The sequence below is a fragment of the Filicampus tigris genome, chromosome 6 (genome assembly GCF_054856515.1).
Source record: "Filicampus tigris isolate MCC_2025a chromosome 6, RoL_Ftig_1.0, whole genome shotgun sequence".
In the NCBI taxonomy this organism is placed as follows: domain Eukaryota; kingdom Metazoa; phylum Chordata; class Actinopteri; order Syngnathiformes; family Syngnathidae; genus Filicampus; species Filicampus tigris.
In genome coordinates this window covers 21,644,172-21,663,986 of record NC_141222.1, presented here as the reverse complement: position 1 = coordinate 21,663,986, position 19,815 = coordinate 21,644,172, and the positions used below count along the sequence as shown (strand labels likewise).

At 41.5% G+C, this 19,815-nt stretch overlaps 2 protein-coding genes across 5 annotated transcripts in view; one reads left to right on the top strand and one right to left on the bottom strand.

The window, feature by feature from the left end:
* Window positions 1-258: 258 nt before the first annotated feature.
* On the bottom strand, window positions 259-5,951 carry LOC147146248 (ATP-dependent RNA helicase DDX39A-like). Its single transcript, XM_086034375.1, has 10 exons — window positions 5,796-5,951; window positions 4,572-4,779; window positions 4,166-4,293; window positions 3,028-3,304; window positions 2,794-2,912; window positions 2,237-2,368; window positions 2,034-2,143; window positions 965-1,109; window positions 732-879; window positions 259-476 (listed from the first exon to the last, which is right to left on the bottom strand). Exons 2-10 carry the CDS (start codon window positions 4,777-4,779, stop codon window positions 460-462), a joined length of 1,284 nt encoding a protein of 427 aa, XP_085890501.1. The 5' UTR covers window positions 5,796-5,951; the 3' UTR covers window positions 259-459.
* Window positions 5,952-7,286: 1,335 nt separating this feature from the next.
* The window catches only part of evi5l (ecotropic viral integration site 5 like), a 32,003-nt gene continuing 19,474 nt past the window's right edge, over window positions 7,287-19,815 (top strand). For all 4 annotated transcript variants that reach the window (XM_086034524.1, XM_086034523.1, XM_086034522.1 and 1 more), the window contains exons 1-3: window positions 7,287-7,636; window positions 17,221-17,582; window positions 19,021-19,210. In XM_086034524.1, the coding sequence (XP_085890650.1) occupies window positions 17,341-17,582; window positions 19,021-19,210 (432 nt within the window). In that variant the 5' untranslated portion in view covers window positions 7,287-7,636; window positions 17,221-17,340. The remainder of the gene's footprint in view (window positions 7,637-17,220; window positions 17,583-19,020; window positions 19,211-19,815) is intronic.

The following is a 19,815-nucleotide window of genomic DNA, read 5'->3' as shown; positions in this document are numbered from 1 at the left end:
CAAAATAGTAGCTTTTGATTAAATGCCTCCCTCTGTTGGAAAGGGTCAGTTACTACATGCATTAACTCCAGGACAGATAATTTAGCTTTACCCTATTCTAGTTTTTATAAAGGGAGCATACTACATTTATGGGGAAGGAACAATTAAATGTTTAAGTATTTACGTTTTGGACTTTAATAAGACTGTCAGTTATTTTTGCTTTTAATTGCGCGGTCGGCCAAACCTAATGCAAATAAATCACACTTCACTGTAACAAAATTAGGTATAAAATGTTTTATTTCCTCAACCAAGCAACATTGCTTAAAAAGAACACACTAAAACAAGCAACAACACGTTAAAATTAAAAAAAAAATGTTAAACTTGCCAACATGTAGTGGCAGTGAGACATTGCTTCATGTTTTCCTTAACAAAAAAAAGAAAAAAAAAACACAGAGGGTCACATCACTGGAAACGTCAGATTCATCTGGACTGTTCAACTGGAGAAAAAAAGAAAAGAAAGCAGAGAGACAAATTAAACACTTAAATTTCTGAATCATATCAATAAATCGTGGTCTATTAGCATCATTTAAATTACAATCTCAAAATAAGGCTTTATAGAATGAGTAGTTGGTTCATTTTGTTTTTCTACCCTTCACTGGCTAAAAATGGGGCATGCGTGTTACATTAGTACAGAACTAGTCAGCCCCCTCGTTGCTGAGAAGATGGATGATGCAATCAAGCAGAGAACTCACTGTAAGTGGAGATATCAATCTCCTCTGGCAACTCGGCCACATTGACCTCGAAGCGGTCTTGGACCTCGTTCAGGGTCTTGGCGTCAGTCTCGTCGGACACAAAACTGATGGCCAGGCCTTTGGTGCCAAACCTGCCAGCACGAGCCACCTGGAAGAAAGTGGACAAGAAAAAGGTGAGAGGGGTTTATGGCGCCAAGTCACACACCGAGGGTTTCACTACAGCGCTAACTGACTCTGTGCAGGTACGAGTCGGAATCCTCGGGCATGTCGTAGTTGAAGACGATGTTGACCCGCTCGATGTCCATGCCTCGGCCGAACAGGTTGGTGGCTACCAGGATCCTCCGCTGGAAGTCTTTAAACTGCTGGTACCGGGATAACCTAAAACAGCAGATGCAATGAGCATCTCGTTTCAAATGGGGTCCCACAAGGGTCCGTTCTTGGCCCCTTTTGTTCAGTCTGTATATATTAATGTACTTCAGAAAAACTATTTATGAGATAAATATATAGAATTAAAATGTTGTCTTTGTCAGACCGCATTAAATAGCCATTTTGCGGCTCCATCTGGTATACCCTCTTTGACCACCTGGGGGCACTAGACAGATGGCCATACTGTTCAGTGTTCATTGAGGCTTGGGCTCAGCTCATTTCACCTTCTCTCAGAGGAAGACTGTGACTGAGTACTGTTATATTGACAGATGTGTTGCTGCACTTTTTCAGTTCAAATATCCGTTGCTTAAAGGATTATATGTACATATAAGTGGTACAGAAAATTGATTGATAAAAATGGCGTTTCCCCCTTATGTGTTGGCCTTAGCATTAAGATAGGAGATTAAAGGCTAAGCTTTATGAGTATGAGGAGGTTTTAATTACACAAAGTGTAATTGTCTTTGTTTGACGTTTAGTTATTTGATAGTCTCAGGGGTTCAGCGGAGGTCAAGACGCACACTGTGTGTGTGTTTGTCCATTCTGTTCTATTGACGTCTCATTTTAACATTAAGGGTATTCATTAAGGATTGTGTTTACATTCATGTTTGGACGAGGGGAAGCATTTATCTGTAAAGACAAAAAAAAAAATTGTGGGATTTGATGCTGGGAAAAAAATGTCAGCTTTGTTATCAGGAGAATTAAATCCCGATGGTGAAAAAACTCAACCAAACCAAAACTTTTTTTAAACAATATTGCCGTTGTCATTTGCTTGTTATGTAAGAAAAGGGGAATTTGTGAGTTTATTTCAAAGCCTGACCTAATGTCAACTTCATGTTCTCTTTTCCTCAAACTTGGAATAAGGTGACAAGCTCGCACCTTTGCTCCTGTCCCATGCCGCCGTGGATGGCGATGGCTGGGAAGTTCTGCTCCACCAGCAGCTGGGACAGCGCCACACAGCGATGCACCGACTTCACGAATATCACCACCTGATGGGACCAAGTCGTGCCACTCAGTAAGGATCATTATAAAAAAAAAAAATCTTATTCGTCTCATTGCTTTGAATTCTAACATCTCCATACCTGGTTGAACTCGAGCACGTCGAGCAGGTCGAAGAGCTTTCGGTTCTTCTCGCTGTCTTTCAACTTGCAGTAGTACTGCTGCAGGCCGTGAAGGGTCAGCTTGGTCTCGTCGTCCACAAACACCTCCATGGGCTACACCGTGAGATCAAATCAGTCTCGCTGACCATACACATATTCTTACAGGTAATGCGCTTCAAGTGTGTGTGTGTGTTGTCTTGGGCAGCAAAAGAGCAAGGGAGTAATGATGACCCTTGTTCTGCCACCCAAGAGCGTCACTTTAGCCCTCTGATATGGTCACTTATGGCACTGACAGCCACAAGTGGGCAAAGCCAAAAGGGCACATCGCTGAAGTCCGGACAATACGGCTGTTACGAGGATATCAGCGTCACCTTCCAAGGCCGACAACTACGAGAAATTTGGTAAGACTTGGCTGTCTGAAAAGTATTTTGTTTCACTTCTTGAATTGAGCATCTTAAACTAAACTACTCGTGTTGTAATTCTTTGCGCTGCACCGGCAAACCCGTTGCTTGACTTGAGTGTCGCCGATGACAACTTACATCCTGCATGAACTTGCGGCACACCGGGCGGATCTCCTTGCTTAGCGTGGCACTGAACATCATGACTTGCTTCTCGTGGGGCGTCAGCCGGAAGATCTCCTGGATGTCATGTCTCATGTCTGCGTAGAGACATGAAGCCACATTGAAAAAGGGAGAAAAAAAAACAACAGCAACAAAACACTGTGGTACATCTAATGCGCCTGTTGGTTCTGGACAACATTTGCCACCACTCACCCAGCTGCTCCAGCATCTTGTCGCACTCGTCGAGGACAAAGTGCTTGATGTTCTTCACACTGAGGTTCTTGTTGCGAATGAGGGCCAGCGTGCGCCCGGGCGTGCCCACCACAATGTGCGGGCAGCTCTGCCGCAGGACGTCCTCATCCTTCTTGATGGCCATGCCGCCGAAGAAGACCGACACTTTGACGTTGGACATGTACTTGGAGAAGCGCTCATACTCTTTGCTGATCTGGAAGGCCAGTTCTCGAGTGTGGCACATGACCAGGACGGACACCTGCCATGTAGGAAACGCACATTAGGCTCACTTTAAATAGTCACACATTTAACTATACAGATTTTTTTAGCCTTAAAAAAATCTGTTGTGACACAGCTTGACTTCTAAGTTACTTTAATGTTAAAACAATCCCTCTCATAGGATTTAATGTAAATCATGTTGAACTGTCACCATTATAAAAAAAGGGGGGGACCACTTGTGAAATTGCGACGACATTAAAAGTGGCAAAGGTACAGTTTGGTAAATCCTGAGAAAGGTAGGAAACTTGGGATGTCACAATAATCGGCAACATCGTGATATTAAAATTGTCACAATATCAATAGCAGCAAATCTGTTAAAAGCCCAAGTTGTTTCCCATTTTTGCAGTTACAGCACCCTCTGGCGGCCAGTTCATTAGTGCAGTTTAATTTGATGCCACCTATGTTTAAGACCCACGCTAATTGCCAAACGTAGGGCAAATTAACACATTTGTGTTCCTCCACAAATTAACCCGATTTAGTGTGCGTGGATTAGCAAGTAAGTGCTGTTATTATGTACAAACACAGAATATTGATGTTTTTATTTTACACTATCATGAGCTTTTGATATATCACCAACCTGGCCACAATATCGCGATAATTAGCATATTGTGACATCCCTATAGGAAACACTATTTATGGGCCTAAGTGTATGTGAATTATTAATACTGGACAGATAGACACTCTCCTGTGTTTCGTTAGGTTCCATTTGTGGTTCGAAGATATCGTACTTCCCATCTGTTTAGCTTTTAATGATGTACAATTTAAAAATGTATATTTTTTTAAGTTATGTAAAATCAACTCCTGCACTTTATTGGGGTATGGGGTAAAAAGGTAAACTCACTTGACCATCCACAGGTTCAATCTGCTGCAAGGTGGCAAGCACAAACACGGCCGTCTTTCCCATACCAGACTTGGCTTGACACAGAATGTCCATGCCCAGGATGGCTTGAGGGATGCACTCGTGCTGGACTGAAAAGACGACAACAACATGCTTGGTAAGAGTCTGGACAAAGTTCCTGCTTTTTGTCATAATGAATATGGCCAACCTGACAGAAAAACATTCTTTATCAACAATCATATTGATAAAAAAAAACAACAAAAACCTGTTAATGTTTTTCAGGCATATATTTAACTTAAGAATTGCTTTTGAACAACAATTGTTGAAATTTTACTAGAAACTCATGGCAGCCAACAGCAAAGCTTCCCAAAAATGTTTAAGATACAGTACATCCACCGCAGCCATTCACCTTCAGATGGATGCTCAAAACCGCAGTCAATGATGGCACGAAGGAGCTCGGGTTTGAGGAGGAAATCTCGGAACCCGGAGCTGTGGATGGATACGTACGACCCCTTCACGGCCTTTTTGTTTGCCGGGGTCGAACTCTCCAACGTTCCTTGGGGCTCCTCTTCCTCTTCGTAGTCCAGAAGTTCATTATCAACATCAGCTTCAGACATCTGTGTGGGAGTAAAACATAATCACGATCAACTATGCAGGTGGTTTTAATATTTTAGCATTGTGACTATTTCTTTGTAGTTCATGTTAAGGCCTTCTTCAAAACGGCCCTAAAATTTAAGACAAACAGGATTCAGTACAATCAGTTGTAATGTCAGCGGTGGGAAGAGCATTCTCCCCGAGTGATGTGTTCATCTTTCTTAAAATGTTCGAATTCTGCTAAAATGGTACTTTCGTCATTAAATCAGTGAGTGTGAATCAAGACAAGTGTGTCTGTGTGTGTGCGAGCGCGCGCAGTTAAAAACAGTGTACGTAGATTGTGGTGGCCATGGAAGGCGAATAATCTCTGGTGTAACCTCCGGCAGAAAAATATTCAATCCTAACAGTCTACTGTTGTATTTGTAGAACAACATCTAAAACACTGAAATGTACGTTTACATTTCATTTTGTCGCTCCATTTCATTAACAGCTGATAAATTCGCAACAGGCACCGAATACGAGCAGGCCGCATCAAACGTACACGTACATTTTTCGAATCGAGTGATTACCATACCTCTCAATTTATACGAAATGAGTTTATTAGGCCTAATCACTTACGGCGATACACGATCGTGAAGAGACGCACAGCGTGCTCAATGGAGCGGCTTTCCCCCTCGTTCATTGCAGCTAGTTAGCAAGCTAGCAGCTAAACGCGAGGCACGATTATAATTCATCAGTCGCTAATGAAACAACTCGTCGACGTTGCGAGGCTTCACGTTCTGTATTTTTATTAAATTAACGAATTGTTCACACTATAGTGGAACCATAAAGACGATTTCGGTCGAGGAACTCGAGCGAGGGTTAACACGGTTAGCTTATCTCGGTTAGCCTACTAGCTAGCGCTCAACCATCAAATGGGGCCTACTTTACAAATACACAGCATTTAAAATAACAACGAGTAAATGGAAGCAGTCAGTACGTGTGTTCTTGCTTATAAGGTGACTCGTATGTGTGAACATACTAAACACCCGTAAATTACCTTGCACGATCTTTATTCTTTGTTTGTCCCACCGACGTCGATGAAATGACTCTGCACGCTAGCAAGTATTCACAGCACAGTGAGCGGCACACATCCGCGGTGCATTCAAGTACCTATGCAACGGCACCCTCGCGAGAACTCCTTACTGTGTAATAAACAACGAAAGAAATGCAAGGGTCCAAATAGTTTGATCTTTCAATTTTAGATATATTACATTGTACAAAGATTAGTTCTAAATCACGATTAATGCGTCTTGTAGTCCATCATAAACCGGATTGTCGGGAGTTTTAAAATGTACGAAGATTCCTGAAGTTATCATTCATGGGCCTCCAGCTGTTCAGGGGGAGCAGCAGTGTGTTGATGCCAGGAGATGGCGGCAAAGCACTCAAAACGGAGACGGCTTTGAATTCTAAATGTGAAGATTACTTTACTGTTAATATAAAACAGTTAATTTGCTCATCTGTCAGATTCATAAGTACCACTGATGTCCAACACTCGCCAGCAAGTATTACGATGGACAACACTCACAGTTACATTTACAGATATAATGCTGCATTCCAGAAAAGTGGGAAGTCGGATTTATAAGCAACTAAGATGTCTGATCGAGATACATGTTGATGTTATTTGTTTTGCTCCTCAAAACACATTTTAACCCCCAGAAAACTTGCCTTATTTGATGCATTTGTATAAATAAAGGCATATCGTATCATTTAAGCATTTCATACGGTTCATTGAAAAACTTCATGCAGGGAGATATCGGCATATTTAACGCAGTCAGTACATCACGTTGTGTTACGTCAGGTTATGTCATGTCAAATAACTACATTACGGTAATAATAAATAGAGATAGCTCTATTATTATTATTATTATTATTATTATTATTATTATTATTATTATTATTAAATACCCGTGGAACACCAGTTATCTCTCAATCTCCAAATTTAACTGCATCTCAGACAAGAGTGGAAAGCATTGCATGATACTGCAAGTATGTTAAACCGCTTCATAAACACTTATGACATTGGCTCGATTTATGATCTCTCCATGATCTTTTAAACCACTGTGTCATCACTACACTAAATTGAAGCATGGGCTTTTTATAACCGTTGTTATTGCATACCTAGTTCTAGTTGTATTTATAAAGTACAATTTGACTCCTAAAATATTATCTGCCTACGAATATGTCTGTCTGTCTGTCTATCTGTCTATCTGTCTATCTGTCTATCTGTCTATCTGTCTATCTGTCTATCTGTCTATCTATCTATCTATCATCCTACACTTTTTTTCCTTAATTAATTCTTCCTGTGAACCTCTGTGCAACACCTGCAAACCCCGCCTTTCATCATAATAAATATCGACTGTGATTGGCTGTTGTAGCCTTTCTTCTACGCAACAGCCTGTAGGTTCAGCTGGCGATTGGCCGGCGCGTTGTCAATCAGCCCCAGTTGTACACACCGATTGGCTGCTCCACCTTCCGAAGGCTGCCGAACGCCAGCCATTCTAAATGATTTCCTCGTCGTGATTGATGTTGCCGTTTGCGCCGATTCCCCCGTTGAGTCGGCGGCTGTGCCGCGTTGCTGTCATGTTTACTTCCGCTGATTTCAATCTAAAATATATATAAACGTTAACACATTCCTGGAGAATTTAATTCGGCTGTCTCGGGCGCAGCTGTCGGGGCTGACAGCGCCGGGAGGGATGGCACTGCGTTGGACGCTATCCGAGTGCGTGTTGTCTTCGACGGTCTATTAAATGAAGATTTTAATTAGCCGATGTTGATATTTAGACGTTCCTGTCGTGGGGAAGACTGAAACTGCACTACTGCTATGGAAAAACGCGTCTGGTAAGCATTTCTGCTTTCTGTTTTTGTATTCATTTAGCTATGTAACAATGTTGTTGCGAGACCACCTTGGAGGTTTGTGTCAAATTGCACCGCTAAAGTACAACACAGGCCCACCGAGCTAAAACATCGATGGGTGTCGAGATAAAATTTCAAATGTCCCACTCCTCCTCGTATATGATCATCTACATTCCGTCGCATGTCCTGTCAAACAAGACGCAGGCATTCATATTCACTAGCATACCTCGTTTATGCATTATTACTGCGTTATTTTCTGGGGAAATAACGTCGCATGGCCATGTTGTGTTATCATGCTCTCGTTTTATTCTGTTACACAACCACGCTGTTGTCGTGGGAAGGCGGTGGTAAATGCACTCTCTCCCGGGAGTAGATGTGTCATTTAAGACCACAGATGTTAATTCCGCCTCAGCCGTGGATTGACTGCACACGGCGTGCTGGCCTGTTCGGGTATCCTAGTTACAAAGCAGGCCAGCTCTGATATAGGAAATTTGCTGTCATGTTGGTGACTACTAGACTGGTCATTTCATAGCATTAGTGGAGGTCATGCTCCTCTTTATTAAATAGCTGACTATTTTTTATAGACTGGAAAAAAACACAATTATTTGAGACTCATTTATTTGTCTTGCGTTAATGACATACTGGACGTGAATGTGATTGGATGTGTGGCATGTCCGCTTCCTCTTTCTAGTTTTCAGGTACAGTTGTCAGAATGTACATCACTACCTCTAAAAGTTCCTAAAACATTTTAGATTTCAAATGTACATATTTTTGGCCAGTATGTACTATGTGCCCTCTCTAGTCAAAACACACCACATCTGATTTATATTAATATTGGGTCCATTGTTTGCATATTATTAAGTCAAGGTCCCTGGAGGGAAATTGCTGCTGTCCAATCGTAACCTGGAAATCTTCACTCCTCCAGATGACACATGACTACTCAAAATATCTGTGGTCTGTTTGCTCACCAAACCATTGATCATAGTCTTTTGCATGTAATCTAGTCTTGAACCTACCACTGATGAAGTGATGAGTTCAGTGAGATGATTCTCAGGCTTATCTGTGAAATCCTTGCAACATGCAAAAGGCATATCACACGTTTCAGTCCCGAGGGAAACAAATCTCTGTCTCACTTCCTGGTGATCTTGTTTATTTTTTGTTTTAAGTACTTCAAGTGTTCTTGATCTGATCCCACGGGCACAGACCCAAAGACACACTACACTTGTGACTCACCCCTTTAGCTCATTCATTCAGTACTTTCCTCTACTCTGGCCTCATAATACAGTTATGTGAGAGTTAGAAAGTCATTGGGATAAGCATTCGAAATTGTGTATGTTTGCCTGAATGAGACAATTTTGTGTATTTAAAGCTGTTTGCAAACTGTATGCACGTAAGCCTCTAGTCAGAACACGAGGATGATTAACCTCATTTTACACTGTAAAAGCTTTGCAAGCATGTGATGACATGCAGAAGACCTTATTAAATGTTAAGATTGTTTTCAACTAAAGAAGAAAAAGTACTGATGTAACGGTGGGCACGACTGTGTCACGATTCTTCAAAATGGTGCATAGACAATTTCGGCAGACAAGATTCAATCCGACTATACTGTAATCGTTTTTTCCAATTATTTGCCCAGACTTTTACATTTCACCATACAACGTTGTTGGCGTTTGAATTATTAAAACAAATTCACAGTGATTGACATCCCTCACAGTCTTTGGTTGTGCTCAAAATGAATGGATGTGTGGCATGTTTGGTTGTTTGACTACAGAGTTTTCACAGTACACACAGGAGAATAACAATAATATATAATAAAGTAGTCATGTAAAGATTTTTTTTTAAAAACGCCGTAATGTATTGTCATTGGACAGCAACGATAGATGGACTAAGCAGCCCATCTGCAAAGTCGTCTGCACTTGTAGCCTACCTTATGTGCTTTGTGAATGTGTCCCCATGAACTTGCTGTAGCCAGGAGAGGCACTATTGTTTGTCTCAACTCATTTGCTGGGTGCCTCTTGTGGCAATGTAACCCAAATTTGTACGCAAATCGGTGCGTGTCATAACCTATGCTAATGCAGTAGTAAAATCATAATTATAGAAAATATTTGTATAAAAAAGCCTTCTCACTAAGAACTTTTTTTTTTTTTTGCCATTTTCTTTTCTGTATTTTTATTTTTCCAAACCCCAAAAATCGACATTTTTATCCAGAAAGTGGACCATCCTGACTGGCTGGGGGCTTCCCTGTGTTGTGGTTCTTGGGCACAGTGCCGCTGCACTTCCTCTACTTTTGCTGACACACAGCAGCTTGCTGAACTGCCCCTGAAAGCAGCAGCTCTTTTCTCAACATGATTCTTTTTGTACTCCACCATATTGTACCTGCAGGCTGCTCTTTTGTAACTATCAGAGCTGGGCACTTGACCCTTTTTTGCCGGTCACTACACCACCCTTGACCTGGGTACCCTTCTGGCCGCGACCCTCTGGCCATATTCATAAACATTGTCTCTCTCTCTCTCCCCCCGCCCCCAACAAAAAAAAAAGTGTCTGTGATTGACGACGCCGCGGGAGGGATTCTAACGGCAGAAGCTTTTTATGGATCATTACCTGGCTAATTTACTATTCGAACCCGCTGTGGACACACTTCAAAATGCGCCACTAGTACTTTACTACTTACCCAACTGCGTGTGCTTACTTCCATTGCGAGCCCCGGGGTTGGTTTTGTCGTATTGTACAATTATTTGGGTCCAACAGACGGCCAGAGGTCGCGTTCAACAAGATATTTTTTTTCCACACTTCCCTTCGTTCACGGCCTTCAAAATAAAAGCATACCAGCAAACCACTATACACAGCAGGTTTGCTACGGCGTATTTCCAGAACTAGAAGACGCCAGAAGAAGTGCATGAACTCCACCTTGATGTGGCAGCGTCATACTTGAGTGCTGCGCGCAGCTTAATATACTCCCGGACACAAGTTGTTTTGAAACAGTTAAGTTTCCATGTCGGGGGGCGTCGCTTCAAAAAGACAGCGACAACAATGGATATCGTACCTGCTACAACCACAAAGGGACCGAGATGATTAGACTATGCATTTAATTTTATTGCCAAACTAGTTTGCTTTTGCAGCAGCAACGAGCTGCATGCTGCATCCTCTCTCTCCTCTCCGTGTGGGAAACTGTATGTCATCGCAACATGTGACATAATGGACCGATCAGAGCAGCAACAATTCCTGATGGGTGCGTGGCATGTGTTGCAGACCTGTCGCCAACAGCACAATGCGTCGGTCACGTGAATCAATGCGGCAGTTGTCGCTCGCGCCGACGCGGGACTAGAAAGAAGCCTAGAAAGAAGCCTTTCACTGAGTAGGCTGAGATGAAATTTGGCTGCCTCGGGACCACGTCAATTTAGGTGGGACTCAAACTATGGCAGCTATCAGTAAAGCCATGATGCCATCTGTGCCACTCATCGAGATAACAGGACTCAGCTGGTCAAAATAAGGCGCGTGCCCACGGTGACGTCAATTTCATCCGTTGCCACCATTGGTCAAAACAAAAGTTTGGTAGCCGTGCGCAAGTTGCCGCATCGCCCAATCAGCGCGAAGTATTGAACCGAATGCCCCGCCTCTCCCAAGCAGATCACATTGGAGCATTCCCAGAAAGCTGCCAATAATCCTTCATGCATCACATGTGTCATTGTGTGCTAAATGGATGATTCACTGTGTTTGTATGAATAATTTAATTAATAAATCAATATTTTTAAAGTGATAAATAAGCATGTCAGTATTAGCACTTAAACAATCCAAACAACAACTGTCAAGTAATTGATGGGTTTGCACGGCTATTTCCAGACCATTTCCGCTCACAGCACCACTCAAGGGAACCTTATTATCTGGAGAGCGATGCTATTAACTGAATTGAGCACAGGAAAGCATTTGTCATGATAAACATTGAAAAGTCAGTTAAGGCACCGAAATGGAGAAAACGTTCCCATATTTGTTTTGGTTAAATGGCTTCATAGAAGTTCAGCCATGAAATCTCAATCATTTACTCATTTGTGACTGTCAAGTTGCTAGTGGATAGTTGGTTGTTCCCTGGGTTAATCGGTAGCCATTCCCAGTGTATGGAATCATGACTCTTACTGTCTCTCACTTGAGTTCTCAGATGCAGTGCTGAAGAATCAGATGGGGATTTCCAGTGCAGTCAACATTTTAATCAATACATGTCAAGTGAATTTGTTTGTCCCTTAATCAAAACGATTCTCAAATGGCTTCACAAGCCCACAGTTGGCAAAGATTTGACACATCGAATGGTCTAAGACCCTCAATCGGGCAAGGAAAAACTCAAAATCCCATTTGAGGGGTGGGAAAAAAAAAAGAAACCATGAGAAGAGACCACAGATGGAGGGATTACTCTTCCAGGAGAACAGCTATAATGGCTGCAGCATGGGCAACATTTAACACACAGCCTCGCGCTGTAAAATATTAACAAAATCACAATGAGAGTCCATTAAATGAGTTGAAGCAAAAAGCTGGCCCATTCGGTCAGTGCGGAATCCGTCCAGCAAAAGCATCAAATTTTGTCATTGCCAGCTAGCCCACTCTGAAAGCAGTAGAGGAGGTGGGGAAAAAAAAAAATCTACATTAGTGCAGTCTGTTAGAATCATTTCACAAATGGCAAAGTCATGGAAAACAAAACCGGACACTTTGAGCAATCTTAGGCCGAGCATTTGGCAGAAAGACAGGCGTCCAAGTAGGTGAACCGTGTGGAAGCGAGGCCACGTGTCAGCAGTCGAATATGAACAGCCACACATTAACGAAGAGGTCGGCCTGGAGGCAAGGCTGGTGGCGTGCCCTTGAGACTCGACGCACGGACAGGTGGGCCGGGGAGCAGCTGGCACATCATCAAGGTGAAAATGATTCCCTACATTGGGGAACATTCAACTTTGACTGCCATATAGTACGGACCACGATTTTAAAGAAAAACATACCTCTTAGGGCGCACTAAAACTCAAATTGCGAACATTCGAAACATGTTCTACCTCTGTCTTATCATGCAGGTCAAAATGAATGCGCGACATGGTTTAATTGTGATATCTGCGTAGTGTGTCGATTGTTCACAATAGGCGATAAAAGGTGCCAAAGGCTTCCAAAACGAGTGGATCCCATTTTGGCGTTGTTGTGGAATTTGACATTCATTATTCAAGTGCCTGCCCGTGCACTTTGTGATTGATAAATGCCCACTCAACTCAGGAAAAATGACTGAGCGGTGACTGCATATTACAATGGCTAACTTGTTATAACACTTGGATGGCTGTTAAGAATGATATTTCAACATACTGTAATATATTCTGTGTGGGAAATGGGCATCTACACTTCAGTTCTGTACTGGAACAAAAAATCTGAATATGAGTACGTCATTTTTGGAGTAGCCGCGACACACTTGTGGGGCCTGACCCCACCAGTTGAGAACCACTGTCTTAAATGATTGTGTACTAGTTACGTTTATGGATTTTTTTACTTTTAAGATAGGATAACCTTCATTAACTCATTCACTGCCATTGATTAATTTATTTGTCTTTTCACAGTCCAGCCATTCAATCCTAGGAACTTTTTTTTTTTTTCCAACATTTTTTCAAACGTATACCTAAGTGTAAAAGTGGGTCTGAAAATGCCTGGCAGTTAATGAGTTAATTCCACAAAGGGCACATTTGCACATTTACGTTTCAGGAAACAGTTAAAGATGAAATGAATGGCATTCGGATTAATATTGCATTTGTGGAATCTGAGTTAAGCACCAAAATATACCCGTTTTTAGCCATCTCAGGGGGTGGCCATTTTGTCACTTCTGTCGACTGAAAATGACATCGCAACTACTCAGGGCTCGGATTACGACCAATCACGGCTCAGCTTCAGAACACAGATGAACCGTGATTGGTCGTTACCTGAGCCCTGAGTAGTTGTGATGTCATTTTCAGTCGAAAGAAGTGACAAAATGGCCGCCCCCAGACATGGCTAAAAACGGGTGGATTAACTCTTACTCCAGAAACGCAATCTTTATCAGAATGCCTTGTTTCAACTAGTGGGCTTGCATAGAACATATTCGACTGAAAATGACATCACAACTACTCAGGGCTCAGATTACGACCAATCACGGCTCAGCTTCAGAACGCAGATGAGCCGTGATTGGTCGTTACCTGAGCCCTGAGTAGTTGTGATGTCATTTTCAGTCGAAAGAAGTGACAAAATGGCCGCCCCCGGAGATGGCTAAGAAGGGGTGGATTAACTCTTATTCCACAAACGCAATATTTATCAGAATGCCTTGTTTCAACTAGTGGGCTTGCTGCATACAACATATTCTTGAAAAAAAATATGTTTGGGTTGACTTATATAGATGGAGCATAGTGATATTATTATTTTATTGGAAAACAGTTGATGTGAAGGAGGTCAACAGTGCTAGTGCCCCAGGCTGCTTGCCAGATGGGATCTATGCAAAGCTCCTCTCTACCAAGAGCAAAGATTTTGTAAATCTGACAAATTCTGCACTGAAATGTGCATGCAGAGCACCGGGATAAAGGCAATGTGCTGGATAATAGCGCACGACAAGTCACAGCTAATAGTAAATGGACACACAATAATCATGGGCTGAGACTTGTGAGTCACCTATGAATTCACTCGTCGAGACGACGGCAACACAAATCTTATGGGCGGGTGTGGTTTTGTTTTGCATTTGAGTCATCATGGCGCAGTTATACACAGTCATGCTCAGAACATCTGCACTGCCTGGCTTTGTCAGAGGCCTTCACAGTGTCCTTCCAATAATGGCGTGCGTGAGCACCAGCATATCACTCTACTGCGGCCACGCATGATTTAGACATTTCACACTCTGGCCCCGACACTGAACAGTCCTTGTTGTTGCTGAGATGTCTCTGAAGGGTCACGTGACTTCTCTGACAAAGCAGACTGTATTCCAAATGTAGAGCCTTTATCATTTGCTTGATCCCCGTTTCAAGGTATCTACTGTATTTCCTAGTTCAGAGCGTCTTTGTTTCAGCGTCACCTTGGGCTCTCCCTCAGTGAATTAGGAAACTTTTATTCCCCGAGTACAAGGCTACTGTATAGCATCAGCTCTAGTTTAGAAGCTAGGATATGTCCATCACGAGATGCAAGTCATTGTACTGTGTTCACATTACTTAAATTTTAACGTATTTAGGCTGAGAAATTCTGGAGCACCCTGTGACTGTGTTTCTTGCTACAAAAGTGATTGGTCTCATTGGCTTGTTAATGGCTCTTTTGATTAAGCTGGCTGCCGCGCATGAATGCATCCCTTGTCTCTCCCCAAGCACTGTTTTCTGTGTTTACACTGTTATTGCACTCCTGTCCTTGCTGTTTTCCTGCTTTGCTTGTTTTGTTGTGCATTTTCGTGTCATACGCTGGGGTTTGTGTCCTCTCATTTTCTCAAAATGCATCGACCTCAAAAGCCTTGTAAAAGAGTGGTCCCAGCATTTTAATGATGATGCATTGACTTGTCATAGGGATTGTTTTTCGCAATACCTCGGACTCATCATTGGGTTTTAGTAGTAATTATGTTATTGTTGAGAGTTGAAGATGATGATGCTTGTGCGATTGATTTGATATCTATGTCAAAATTTAGTGCATCCCCTAAGTGGAATACAAGCCGGGACGCTAGTCCACATTCCGTTTGTTTGTATTTTGAAACATTTCGTTTCTATTATTGCTTTGTATGAGTCAGACTAGTTAGCGGTGGTCAATGGCAACATTCTCTCCACTCATACGTGGCTGCCTGTTTCTTCGATTTGAACTGAGGTCAGTTAAATGTGCAGAAAGGAAAATAAAGCATTTTTTGTTTTACCATATTTATATAGTAATCACATCTTTGGCTGCCACACATAAATTTATCTGATCGAGGGTGATACAGTGGCAGTGAAAAGACAACAGGAAGCTTAGCTGGAGGTGGCAGAAATGGAGAGGTTGAGAGTTTTTTCTAGGCGTTTTCATGATTGATAAAATAATGAATTAGCGTATGTATTAGTGGAAAAAGTAATGCCTTTAGTAACACTCCATATTTTAAACAGCATGAAACCCTTAACTGGTTGTAATGCAGGAAATTTTCTTTCTAATTTAGGAGTTGCATCTCCAAATCTGTTTGTTCTTGGGTCGTCTGTAAATAAAGGCAGGCAAGAATGATTGTTTTTCTCTGGAATGTGTGAAAGGATCACATGGATTTTTTTATAGCCAACGTATGTATGTGTAAAAAAATGGATGTAACAATGGAGAATCAAAAGGCCCGGATTGAGGAAATGCCAAGCGCAAAACTAGCTTAACGCGAGCAAGACGAGTGTTGTGCTCAGGGTACAAAATGTGTTAAATAACCTGAATGACTGGATATAACTGGTGAGCAGTTGAGCACATAAACACTCCTGATGTTTGAACATTCATTAAACAACCCATGGAAACAATGATGTAATCATCTTGAAGTCAAACCACTCTTCATGTTCCGTTAACTTGAAATGTTTTGTTTTAGTGTGAAATGAGTTTCCATTAGTAACGTGTCTAAAGTCCTCTGTTTTGACCTCTCTCAACTCGCATTATAGCAGCTTTTCTTTTCATGCCTTATTCAGGTCTTTGCAAAATACTGTTGCTAATTTAAGAGCAGGTTGTTTTGACTACAGTGTGATGACTCAAGAAAAGGCCGTGTATGTGCTGAGTCACTATAGCGTCATTGCTGGTATTTCATCTTTGGAGATGTCGTCGTAGTCATCCCGACCACTGTGCCTGGTTTACTACATTGTTTACTTCTTTCCATTAAAATCAGCGTCATATATCATTGGATCGACAGGCCTTGGCCTAGCAGTGGAAGAGGGAAGTTTGGGATCAGTAGTCTTCTGAGGTGCTTAGTTAATTTAATTTTTTTTTTTTTTAATATCTCTTCAAAAATAACAAAATGAAATAGGGCTGCTCGATTACGAAAAAAATATTAATCATTATTTATTATTTTGGTAATAATTGAAATCACTATTATTCAAACAATCGTTTATCTTTTTGGTACAAAACAAGGAAATGTTTAAACGTAAAAAAAATATATAAAGACAAATAAATGTAAGCAAGTTCCTTTTTGACCAAACAAAATTGAGAAAATTAGTTGTAAAATAAAAAGGTGGAAATATATATTTTCCTTGCGTAAACAAACATATTGCGTTGAATATAAACGAATTTTAATAATCGTTTCTTTTACGATTATGCCAATTTTGTAATCATGGAGTGTAATAATCGTAATTGTAATGAAATTCCAATTAATTGCACAGCCCTAAAATGAAATACTGAATAACAACTGAGTGATGATAAATGAAGTATCAGTTGCTTGTGTTTCTGATAATTTGTGCCTTAGTATTTATTTTTTTCAACTCAACTGTAGAGAGTACCTGGCATTTATTAGGGATAAGGTCTCTCATTAAAGGAGTAGTGGAAAGTGATTATCTACCGGTATTCAGAATGGCAAAGCAATGACATCAAACATTGTTTAAAACATTGACGAAATTCTCTCCATCTCTCTGTACCAGGTTTGAAAACCTCTGATCCTATTGGCTCTTCAGCCAGTCAGCTGACATCCCGTGGAAGGCGATACCTGAGTGAGACGAAGGGTTTCCACTTGCACCGCACCCCACTCCGCAATAACCGTCATGTCCATACCCAGCGGCAGTCCAGAGCGAGAGAGCTCTGGCCTGGCTCCCACACACCTAGACTGCCCCTCTTCCCCTCCTGGTTTGGATCCGGATCCCCTGTCGACGGGCAGCCCAGTCCTCAGCCCTGACTCCTCTTCCCACGATGCGCTGCTGTCAGCGCCTGCGGTTTCCCCGGCGGACTCCGAGAACCTCAGTCCAGATGAACTGGAGCTGCTGGCTAAACTGGAGGAACAGAACAGGTGACATGTAATATCGGTTGAATCATTTACAGTCCAAAGAATAGCAACACATTCAATACAAAAAGGAACATAAAAACAAGGGCCGAAATGTGATTGGTTCCCAAACCAAAATAGAATCGCACTCGGCGGACCACTGCCAAGGACGAGCAAAGCTAATTAAGATCAGCCCCTGTATTTGCCTGAATTTTGTCATGCATTATTCATAGACAAATGCAAATGACATTCATGCAAGGTTACCAAAATTGCATGTTTTGTGGAAGTCTGAAGCAGAGTTTAGGAGGAGATTAGTATTATCTGCCACACAGAAAAGAAAGAATGATATATGGTTATGACAGTTGAAATGGTAAGGAAAAAAGTTGTAATGGTGGAAGAAAAAGGCTCTAATTTTACAAGATTAACTCATACCTCTTTACAGAAAGAGAGTGATTGCTGGTTGCACTTCTGTAGGAATATTAACATTCACTCATTCATTCAAATGTTCAAATTTTGACAAATCTTTTAAATGATGACTTTATTTTTGTATTATACCGTTAAACCTCCAAAACAATGCTTTATTCTTTTGATTTCTTTTTCTTGAAAGATATGATGTCACAATATTCTGAATTTTTTTACAAATTTGTTCTCTACGTAATCCTTTTCAGTGAAGCCCCTTTCAGCAACTTTTTTCCCCTCTCACATTTTTTTCCCTCCAAAACGTAGTTCTATATTCTTGTTATATGGCAACCTTTTTCTTAAAAAACTGAATATACAAAATGGCTTAACATTAACTAGTCAACCCAAACATATTTTTTTCAAGAATATGTTCTAAGCCCACAAGTTGAACCAAGGCATTCTGATAAATATTGCGTTTGTGGAATAAGAGTTAATCCACCCATTTTTAGCGATCTCTGGGGGCGGCCATTTTGTCACTTCTGTCGACTGAAAATGACATCACAGGGGCTCAGGACTCAGGTAACGCCCAATCACAGCTTACCTGTTTTCTGAAGCTGGGCCATGATTGGTCGTTATCTGAGCCCTGAGCATCTGTGATGTCATCTCCAGTCGACAGAAGTGACAAAATAGCTGCCCCCAGAGATGCTAAAAACGGGTGAATTTTGCTAATTAACTCATATTCCACAAATGCAATATTAATCAGAATGTCATGTTTCAACTAATGGGAAAATATTCTTGAAAAAAAAAGTGTTCGGGTTGATTTCCACTTTAAAAAAACAAAACCAAAAAAACAAGACTTTATTGTTAGCATAGTTAAATAAATTACATACATTGTGATATAATTTATTCTCATCATATTCTGACTTCTCTGTGTGGAACCAAAAACGTTTTTCTATTTATTTTTGTGATTTGTCATCTCTTATTCCTTGGTAAATGTGTAATCCCGCTAACAAACTGTACATTCATAACTATCCTTGGTAATATTGCACTTGTCTATTACCACAAGGTTACTAGAGGCTGACTCCAAGTCCATGCGTTCCATGACGGGCTCGCGGCGCAACAGTGGCTCCTCGCTGGTGTCGAGCTCCTCTGCCTCCTCCAATCTGTCCCACCTGGAGGAGGACACCTGGATCCTTTGGGGCCGCATTGTCAACGAATGGGAGGAGTGGAGACGCAAGAAGGACAAGCTCCTCAAGGTGAGTTGCAGGTTGATCTAATTCCTGCTGACTGCCTCTGTTTATATTCAGCTGCCTTTTCCCTTGGTGTCGTTTGTGATCTACACAAAAATTAAACACTTTTCATTGCCGTGGCAACATGATCATCTCGAGGGAGACACACATCATCTAAGGGAACCAAGCTGACATGCTAGATGGCGATATGCGGTATGAGTGCACAAAAGTAGCCTCTCTGTCGCCTTGGCCTTTGTGTGTGCTGTGCTGCAAAAGAGGAAACCTCAGGCACGGCAAGATGGATGAGAGGAGGGACAGCCAAGTGAGTCAGGATGAAATGAGAGCGGAAAAACAAGCAAGGGGACATTCAAGCACACGGAAAAAGGACAAAACATGACGCTGACTATGACGTGACATGACATGACGGCTCCTCAAAAAAAAAAGGATTCTGAAATGGGATATTGATTAAATGGTGTTAAGAAGGCTGTTGATTGTGTTAAATTTTTAGTTGAGTCTCGAAGCAAAAATGGAGTCTATTACTTTTGATTCTCTCTGAACTAGTTTTGTCAATGGCAGCTATAATATGGCACAGGTCCTGCTGATACTCTTTAATTCAACACTGGTCGAAATAG

Coding starts and splice junctions, on each gene's coding strand:
- LOC147146248 (XM_086034375.1), bottom strand. CDS start 4,779: ATGTCTGAAGCTGATGTTGATAATGAACTTCTGGACTACGAAGAGGAA. Junction 3,305..4,165: donor TTGAACCTGTGGATGGTCAA/GTGAGTTTACCT, acceptor CCTACATGGCAG/GTGTCCGTCCTGGTCATGTG. Junction 2,144..2,236: donor ACGTGCTCGAGTTCAACCAG/GTATGGAGATGT, acceptor TGGTCCCATCAG/GTGGTGATATTCGTGAAGTC.